The sequence below is a fragment of the Acyrthosiphon pisum genome, chromosome X (genome assembly GCF_005508785.2).
Source record: "Acyrthosiphon pisum isolate AL4f chromosome X, pea_aphid_22Mar2018_4r6ur, whole genome shotgun sequence".
Classification (NCBI taxonomy): domain Eukaryota; kingdom Metazoa; phylum Arthropoda; class Insecta; order Hemiptera; family Aphididae; genus Acyrthosiphon; species Acyrthosiphon pisum.
Window position 1 is genome coordinate 113,668,261 of NC_042493.1, and position 11,101 is coordinate 113,679,361.

The 11,101-nt window shown below is 27.7% G+C and overlaps 1 protein-coding gene across 1 annotated transcript; it reads right to left on the reverse strand.

Moving 5' to 3' along the window:
• Window positions 1-531: 531 nt before the first annotated feature.
• On the reverse strand, window positions 532-6,539 carry LOC100169434 (protein Malvolio-like). Its single transcript, XM_029485421.1, has 12 exons — window positions 6,519-6,539; window positions 6,343-6,441; window positions 6,124-6,246; window positions 5,790-6,016; window positions 3,305-3,443; window positions 3,035-3,190; window positions 2,070-2,228; window positions 1,956-2,003; window positions 1,716-1,874; window positions 1,434-1,657; window positions 1,148-1,364; window positions 532-612 (listed from the first exon to the last, which is right to left on the reverse strand). The coding sequence occupies exons 1-12, from the start codon at window positions 6,537-6,539 to the stop codon at window positions 532-534; spliced, it is 1,653 nt and encodes a 550-aa protein (XP_029341281.1).
• Window positions 6,540-11,101: the final 4,562 nt, after the last annotated feature.

The following is an 11,101-nucleotide window of genomic DNA, read 5'->3' on the forward strand; positions in this document are numbered from 1 at the left end:
AATTGTTAAATTTTATTTCTGATAAAAAATGTTTTACACATCAATAGATTAACAATCAAAGACAAATTAACTAATAATTGAAGTAATAGAATAAATGTATAATTGATAAACCATAATATTTTCAATTTATCAACAAATATCTGTTAAAAAAATATTAAAGTATAATTTATGTTATGGTCAACCATAAACTGGTTAGATTATTTTAATAAACTAAATTAAAAGAACATTAAATCAAATAGGTTGACTGTTGACTCCATCCTACAAGCGTATAACATAACAAATTTTGTATTCAGAAGAATGCATTAAACCCTGATTTATTTAATATTAAATGATTTTACCCACTAAATTCTATAATATTTAAAAGCAATAATAGTGCTTATGTAATGTTCATTATACAATTGTATGCGTTTGTAAGCAGAGGTCAACACATGAGGGAACGACATCCTCTTAAGAACAAAATAGCAGTTGATAATGTATATTGAATAAAAATAAATATTTAAATGAATATTTAACACATTTTATAAATACTTATTACTTCGGAGGAGAGTAATTTGTTTGTTTAGGTTGAGAAAAAGTGTTCCCAATTGGTGGACCAATAAATCTAATAACAAACTGAAATATATTGTTTAATTAATTATTAAACTACAATATAGTTTAATGCATATTATGCATGGTTGTCAACTAAAATAATATGTTAAGAGGATGTCACACCCGAATATGCTGTCTCCGTCTTACAAATGTAGAACATACCAAAAACTGTTTTGCGCAGAACAACTTTTCTCGCACAATATTTGTTGTAGAACTACCAATTTTTCACAACACGTATAGAAGAACTCAATCTGTGCAACACCGTGCTCTTTTTTTTAGTAGCCATGTCCAATCATTTTTTATAAACAAATGAAAAAAAAAACAAAAAACAAAAATGTTTAGAAGTAAATAACTTTTATTGTATTTATGTTGTCTAAAATATACGTATGATATTACCCTATATGTTCAGAAATTTTGGAGTCACTACTACAAACACAGAAAGATAAAAGTTGTCCAGCCCAAAACAGTTTTTGCTACGTTATACATTTGTAAAACGGAGACAACACATGCGAGTGTGACGTCATCTTAAATGTATTAATACTATAATAATAATACTTACTGGATTTTTACGTAACACACTGGAGTCATCCAGCATACTGATAACGAGATGCAGTGTAAGATAAGCACACATAAATAAATAAATTGTACTATACGTTATAACTCCAATTAATAAAGTCAAATTGTAAGTGAAATTTGTGATTGTATGATGGATTACAAAGTATAAATTTATACTTATTATAATAGCAGACAAAATAATTGTTATTAAAACGTTTCCCCTGAAAATAAATAGGCAGTTGAAATTTAAAATTACTTACATAGTGTGTATTAATTTAAATTATATTTACAATCCATTAGTGAACTCTCCCATAATGCGAGGATTACTGGTAAATGCAATTACTGGAAGTGTAGCAAATGGTAGTTGTAAGCTCATTACCGCATTCAATAGGTCATTCATACCAGTCAAGTCATTAATATTACTAAAAAATGCCACATAAAATGTGGGTGCTATAGCAACTAGTCGAGTAAACCCAACTCTTTTCCATCGGCTCCATTGAAGATTTAAAAAGCCCTAAAATGTATACAATATGTGAATTATGAATATTAATATATTAATTACCACTACATACTTCCATTACAAATTGTCCAGCATAACATCCAGTCATTGTACTACTTTGACCGGCAGCTAAGATACCAATTGCCCAAATATACATAGCACCTATGCCAAATTGACAACCAAGGAATACTCCACCTTTGTATATATCAACTTCTACTAATTCAGTATCATTCTAATAAAATTGTAAGTATTAATAAACTAACTATAATCATATTTTAATATTATATTTTATTTCAATTGATTTTAATCTCACTTGGAAAATGTCCGAATATGTATTATTGTTCTTGGTACAGATCTCCAACTATATACAAATAATTAAAATAATAATTAACATTGAGATATAAAAATAAAAAATAAAACCACTTACCACATCACTGTTAGTTTTATTGTATAATCCGTGAGCAAAAACTGATACTACACACACATTGATCACAAATGATACAAATAAAGCAAGACAAGATTCGATAAAAAAATAATAGTTGGCTTCTTGTAATTTATCTTTTTTTGTTCTGTCAACTTTCCTAGACTAAATAATAAATACAAAATTTAAATTAAAATATTCTTGATAATTTCTTTACCACATTATGAAAATAATAAAATGTAAACAAGTTTTATGGTGATTTGATTTAAACTAAGTTATATGTAAAATATGGTTTATAATAATATACCTATTAACAACTTAATTTTTGAAAATTACTATCAAAGACTAATATAGTTTCAAATGTTTTATTAATTGTAGGTTTAATACTAGTAGGTTTTCTTCTATTTGAGGATTTAACTGTTTCAAAGTAAAATATTTGCATTCATTTATTATTTATTGAACTACAAATAAAACATTAAGAGGACGCTACACTTGCATATGTTGTCTTCGTCTTACAAATGTACTACATGGCAAAAACTGCTTTGTGCAGGAAAGAACCGAGAAGGTTACAATCATAACTAAGAAACGAGATTTACACAACAGGAGAACTTTGACTGTGTAACGTTTTTTTATTTTTTCAATATAATTCATATAAAAGAAGTTTTTGAAGTTTAAGATCTTTTTTCATATAAGTGATATCTAAAAAATAAAAACAACATTGCATAGCCAAAGTTATCATTTTTATGTGGACAAAATCTCATTTCTTTGTTATAACTGTAGCTTTCTCGGTTCCTTCCCGCGCAAAACATTTTTTTTTCTATGTTGTACGTTTGTAAGACGGAGACAACATTATGTGAGTGTAGCGTCCTCTTGATTATATAATATGACTGAACATATGATATGGATAATTTCATGAAACTATATTGAATTTGAGAATTTAAATAATGAATGATTATTATTATTGCAATTACCTTGACTAGGCCTGAGTGTAAGTATAGATTATGTGGCATTATGATTGCTCCAATAATACCAACAGCCTGAAGAAAAGAAGATTCTTGACAGTTTGAACACCAAGGAGTAACCAAGCCTTTAGCCATATCTTTTATATCAGGTTGAACAATTGCAAACTAGAAAGAATAGTCAACTTGAATATTTATAATATATATTATACATACATAAGTACATAACTTTAAAAGTTAAAAATAATAATTACAAAAATAATTTTATGAAATTTTTAATACCTCAAATCCAAATGACAATGCCATTATAACAATGAATAGACCAAATACTAGTTCCAATTTTCGAAGTCCATACTTGTCCAGCATCAAAAAAGATAAAGTATCAATAACAGTGATCAGCACTCCTATCCAAAGTGGTATCCTAAATGTATTGTTATATATTTTTCTGATTATTACACTGATTCAAAATTTAAACAAAGCCAACAAATATATATATTGTATAGTTAATACAGGAAATTTAAATATTTTAAACATAAATTAACACATTATGTGGGTAACATACATTGTAAACTTATACATCAGATCACTAAATCAAAATAGTTTAAGTAAAGTACTGAAAAGTCTAGATTGACAATTTTTTTTGTAAATACTTAATACAATAATTAATAGTAACAAGTAATAGTTAGGGCCCAGAACTTGATGACCTAAAAATCTTTAAAAAATGCACACAAAAAAAATGTAGAATGACTTATAAACATCAAAAAATGACCCCAGAAATACCAAAAATTACTTTATAATGACTTAACATTATTAAAAATTTAAGTTTTTCAATAATTAAGTTTTATAAAATTCATAGGTCATAAATTGTATTTATTATAGGTTCTAGCTCTTTAAAAGTTTCTCTCGAAGAAGCCATCAAAAATATTTTTTTGAAGTTTAAAATAATTCGATCGACTTTTGGGAAATTTTTTCTAATTAACTGGACTTAAAATAATATCGGTCTACAGTTTATTAAATAATTTTAGATTGCGACAACCAACGATAAAGATAATGAACGTCAATAATCGACAAACTGAATGTGTTGATAAAGTGTAACTTTCAACAAGAAAATGGCAATTAAATGTAAAAAAAAAGTACAAAAATGAATAAAATGCATCAAAAATACTTATAAATTACCGTAAAGCAATAAATTCCCTAATGCAAAAAATTCAAAATAAAAATTGTACCATTAAATTCTATATTCCATAAATCAAATTTATGTAAAGACGAGCCTCGTATGTAAGCATCAGAAAAAAAGATGCAAATGCATCAAGTTCCGGGTCCTAGTAATGGTGGATAAAACGTCATGCAAAAATACAAATCATAATATTCTAAATATTTCTTAAATTCTAATAGTTTGATACTATTTTAATTATTAAAAAAATAATAGTTGTATTCATTGTTTTTGACCATAATTAATCTAACACAGAGTAAGCAGGGACAATCTTAAAAAAGATTCGGGGGGTGTAACAACTCTAGCCAAGTCTCTGAGAATAAATACATGTATTTAGTGTGTTGACACAGTTATTTAGAAATTGTAATGATATAAATAAAGATGTATTCACGTGTAAATAAACTGTATAGTATTACCGCCAATACCACTATAATATTTAAAGTAAAATATAACAATAATATATTATATATATATATTTTTTTTTTTGACTGATTTCACAGTTTCAAATAGATTAGATTTAATCACACAAAATTGAGAAAATATATATAAATATATTTTTGTTTTATTTATTTATGGCCATTAGTTGAATGGCTATTGTAGGGATTATGAGAGTTAGTACGGTTAGTAAGGTTAGTAAGCAAAACGCATATGTATGGCAAAGTTTATGTCACTACTAACCCGGATGGTCACAAATACGAGAACTAATGGCAGAGGATGTTTTTTACTCTCAATCACATTGCATGATTGATTGCAACCACCGCGCAGCATCAAGCCACAAAAATGTATTTGTGCTATTTCAATAAAAGAGGACACTACACCCGTGTGTGCTGTCTCCATGTCACAAACGTGTAACATAATAAGTAATACATTCTGAATAATCCATTTAACTCTGTTATGATTAAATAATATTGAAACAAATTGACCCATTATCAAATTTATAGGTGAAAATATTATCTAGTGGTCTGGGCCTCATAGGGTTTTATTAATATTTTAATTTTAAAACAAGTTTCTTAAAATATTTAATTGTTTGTGCATTTTAAAATACGCATAACTTGCTTTAAAATTAAAATATCAAAAAAACCTATGAGGTCCACTAGATAAAATGTTCTCCTCTAAATTTGATAATATTTGAATTCGCTCCAATACAAATCAGAACAGAGTTAAATAGATTATTCAAAACTACAATTTTAAAATTATTGAATGAATGGGGTGAATAAATATTAATTTAAATAAGTTTAATTTATAGAGCAATTAGTAATATTTAAAGTTATACTAGGGCATTGGGTTAATTATTACTTATAATCGGTGTAGGGACATTTGGTCATTCTTGGTAATCATTTAAAATTTGAAATTTGGTGCACAAAATACCTAATAGTGGTTTACCCTCTATAAATTTATATGATACAATATTATACATTAATATGATATACTAATATCAAGAGTTTGTAGGTTTAAGGCTTAAAATAACACAGGTTAGCTAATTAGAGACAGAGACTCATTATTTTCCTAGGTTTCCCATCACCATTAAACAAATTTTTTCCAAAAAAAACTTACATTTTATTACTCAGTAAGTAAATAGCAATTGAAGTACCGATGACTTCTTGCATATCTGAACCAATAATAGCAACTTCCATCATTAGCCAAACAAATAGTCTTGGAGCTTTTCTGTACTGATGATAACACATGTCAGCTAAATGAAGACCGGTAACAACACCTAAGCGAGCTGATAGCCGTTGCATTACCAAACCCAAAACGGTAGCACTCATCAACACCCATAATAACTATAATAAAATAAATTATACTCACAATTAATAAATAATATTTAAAATAAATGTGAAAATAAACTAGAGGTAGTATGACATTTTATAAATTGTATTATTGTACTAACCTTGTATCTGGCAATAGTACCAGACTGTAAATCTGATTCTATGTTGCCTGGATCAAGGTAGGCAATACTCATTAAAAATCCAGGCCCTGTAAATGCCCATAGTTTTCGAAAACTAAATCCCGTCTACAAAAAAAAAAAAAAATCAATATACTTAAGTTCTTATGAAGCATTTTAGTACCTATCTATTTAAAAAAAAAAATATATATTACAATGACATACCGAGCTTGATTCAGGAATATGAACTTTTTCTCCTTTTTCAACTTTACTTGACAAATCTGTAGTGTTAGTCGGTCTGGGTTGCGACTCATCAAATGTGAGCTACAAAAAATATACTATAATATATTATATATTAATAGACATGTGTCAAGGGAATCGCACCAGGGCGTCATTCTCACCACTAAACTGTAATCAGACATGGTTGTAAATAAAAAACAGGTACGTTACTAATAAGTTCCTAACTGAAAAGAAAAACTCAGTAAACCGAACAATGGATAATGGTTAAAAATTGTTTTTTAACATTCGTTGCTGGAAAGGGGACGAAATATGGTACAACAATTAAGGACCGATTACAATATTATAATGATTCCACTCCAACAATATTATACTATATCGACGAATTGTGAGTGGTGACAGTTAAAATAGTGAATAAATAATAATAAGGAAAAAATATATATAATATATATTAATTACTAATTATACTAATTAAAGTCACTTAATTCCCGTCATTCGGCGTCACACGGCCACTGCACAAGGCGTTCAGTATCGTAAATTGTTATGGTTTATTGGGCTATCGGCTATCGTTGTATCGTATGCAAAGGCGTATGTCGTATGGCTTAATGCCCTCTGGCGGTCATAATATTATCACGTTCAGCAGCGACTTGACCACGTGCCAACTAATGCCTCAATTCCGGTGGCGGAAATTACGGATGTGAAACCGCACTATTTCACGCAACAGGTTATCACTTATCAAATATTATAATATTATAATATATAATATAATATTATTGGTATATTACGATATGGTATTTTAATATTTTATAATAATAAAAGTCATAGTTGATCATCCCGGATTTTCATGAGTGTTTAATATTTATATACTAATATATTTTGGGGGATTATTTTATTTATATTTATGGACATACTGGCGTAATTGTACGTAGCGAAATTATTATATAACTTGCAACCAAAAACAACCATTAATGATCAAAAAAAATATCTAGAAAATTGGCAAATTATTTTGAGTAATAAATTCATAACAATCTTTCTTATTAAATCTAAGATTTTCAAATGTAATAGAAAATTCCTCATAAGTTTTTCTACCTTAATCAAAAAAAAATATCTACAAAAATTTTTAATTAAATTTTTATGAGTGTTTGCAGTTTATACTTTTACAACATTGGATATTCAATCAATTTCTCATGTAGCAATTATTTCCTAATTTTGTTGGAATTCAAAAACGAATAACTCTAAGTACCTGTTAATTTCACTGAATGTTTAAATTTTAATTTTCTATACAGCATACAATTTTCAAAATATTTTGAATTGATTTGAGCTGTTCACAAACATTTTTAATTTTCAAATTTTTAGTTTTTTTTTCTATAAATATAAATTAAATTTTATTTGTTGGGTCAAAAATAGAGTAAATTTAATAGAAGTATCTTGATATGTTGTTATATTAGTCGTTAAAAAAATTTAAAATGGAAAATGTCTGTAGACAGCTCGAAAACAGTTAAAATATTTTGAAAACGTTATCAAGTATTTAAATTGATAAAATTAACATATGGTGTAAATTTTAAGTATATACAGTTGTTCGTTTTTGAATTACAACAAAATAAGAAAATTGCTACATGAGGAATCGAGTGAATATTTTGTAAAAGTATAAACTTAAAATGCTCATAAAAATGTAATTTGACTTTCTGATAGATATTTTTTTTTTGATAAAGATACACAAATTAATGAGGAATAAGTACCTTCCTTTATAGGTACCTACCTACCTAATAAAGACTGTATAAATTTCAGATGGCACTTACACTATTACACTAACGATTTTTTTCCCAAGTGTTCAATATTAAATTTGTTGTACTAACTTTTAACTTTTAAAATATTTTTGCTCAAAAAAGCCATTACTACTTTATAATTTATTATAAATGTTCAGGAAATGCAGAGCTTAAGCATCCTTAGTTTTGTCTACTGAAATTGCACCTATATAAATTCTACCTACTATATTCTGTTTCTCGTCAACCAGACCCAAACGTAAATGGAAAACTACACGTATTTAAAAAGTATAAAAATGAAATAAGCACTAAATTGGAAAAATAGTTGTGTATTAGTGGCTACAAAGTCTTTACGTCTTTTATTATTGAATAATGTTCCATATTTTAAAAAATACAAACTCAATAATTATGTTGTTAAATAATAAAATATTTATCCTTAAATGGTCTGATATTGACTGGAAAAAATATTTAATAATTGTATTATATTATATTACTGATATTTGTTATTAGTATACATTTTAATAATAATAATAATAACGATAATGTTAACATTAGTAAAATAATCAAATTGACCGTGATGAATTTAACAATAACATAATTTTCTTGTGAATACTACCGGAGAACTGCGAAGTGCGATATAACTGATACCTAATGAAAGACCGGACGTAGGTAGGTACTTGCCAAAAGTTATACTAATATATGTAGGTACCTAGGTACCCAACGTGTTATTTTTCTAGAGAAATGGTGTACGTGGTACGGTGTACAGCACAAACACTGTATTCATTATTTTTTGTAACCAAACGTGTTTAAAAAAAAAAAACCAGTAAGTAATATTTTCTTTTAAAGCCGGACGCCTGTTTGACATTGATTTATAAGGGTAGGATCCCCACTGGGTATAAATATACGTACAAAATAAAATACCCGACAATTTATAATATTATTATATTATTGCAGTGCAGGATACAATATTGTCGAAGTGACCTTACACGATATTATATAGAAAAAATCGTATAAGAGTGTATAATATACCCCCCCCCCCCCACGCATGTCTTTGTACACCCTCGAACTGACGGATATAATATAGATATTTAACTGCTGGCGACGGCCGAGTACTCGAGAGAGTGGTGCCATTATATATTATAACATAATAATTTGTTAGTACATAATATATCGTATTGGAATAATTCTACAAACCGGTCGTCGTTCGACAGAAAAAATTACCTTGAATGCACGATATGTTACGACGTTCAAGGCCGATTTCACCGCACCCTAAGTCGACCTGCGTATTGTGCACTATTATTTCTTATTAGTTATTACCAACCGGTGTCCGGTTTTTTTTTTTTTTGTAAACCCTGTCAATAATCTACAATAAATGTAAATATAACATCTGTTGTATTTTGTGATGTTAAAATCGGGCCTGCCACTGCTATCCTACTAGAAATATACAAGTGAAATATTATACCACTATTATAGTTAATATTTTCATATTATTTCCAACACTCGGCTGAATTTATACCTAAAAGTACATCGTGCTCCTAGCCAGAGTAGAAATCCATGATGGCCCAACTTTTGACTAAACCTATTCACCTATGTATTGTTAATAATCGTTGGTATATCCGATCTAGTAACACCATATTTTTTTAACAATTTAATACAGTTGTAGTGGTGGCTTGATCATGTACCTAATATCGGTTATGTAATTTAGTTCTTATGACTATTGAATTACCTGGTAGGTAGGTAATACCCACCCACGGGCACATGTAAACTCCGCCAGTAACAAAAATCAGGTAAAATTGAGTTCATATAAACTCCGCCAGTGAAAAAAACGAAGTAACAGTATACACTATACAATTAATATAATAAGCAAATTATTATTAAACAAAAAAATCATAATTTTATAGTAATTATTATCCTTATTAATTAAGTATATGTATACCAAAGTATATAAAAAACTTAAAAATAAAAATAATAAATGTTCAAACAAATCATACAAATTGCAATGGCCAGTATGATGTTAAAAAATAATGATAGACAATTGTGATAACTAATAATCAAAAAATAATATTATGTAGATATATTATATTATTATGATATAATATGTTATAATAGGTACTTATAATATTTTGAACTGTAAACTAAAATTATGAGATACAATTAATTGATATTCAAACCATTAAGTCAAATATAAATCAACTATTATAATTATTTAGTATTTATAGATTTTTCTAACACAATAATTTCATTTTCATTTTGAATTTTTGAGTTTACTTACTAGAAAAATATAATTTAGTTCTATATAAGGAAGGCCTAATTAATACTGACGGAGTTTACATTAAACCTTTTCATTACCTTTTTATCTAACAGGTATTCTGGTGAAGTTTACAATCGCCCCCTCATTTACCCAGTATTCATAAATACAAAATCATAGATAAATACAAAATTCCAAGTATACCAACCCGGTGAAATCCAAATGCGCAAAACGTCTATTTTTTTTCGATAGACCAAAAGCGCAAATTCGTTTTGCACTTTTGTACCTTAATAGTGAGATAAAAGTGCAAAAATAAATTTTATTAGGTACCTGATATAATGTTGTACCTGTAGACTACACAGGCTGTAGTTACACACTTACCCGCACACTACTTTTTCGAAGAACACCAGGCAAAAGTTTACTTAAACATTCAATTAAATAGATGAAAAACTAAAACTTGCAGCTATCTAAAGTCAACACCAGTATAAAATCATGGAACTTGTACATAGAAAAAACAATTTCCACATTGGACTACATAAAAATTGTGGGCTTTAAATTTCTAATTTCATTTTATGGTAACTACTGATTATAATATTATACTAATTACTTGAAGCTTACCTATTATTTTATTTTTGTAAAATGTATTCACGCTCATGGTTTGTTAAAAAGGTATTTATTTTTTTGAGCTTCTGGGTTGCATTTGGGTTATATTTTGCGCTTATGGGCAACAGCAACA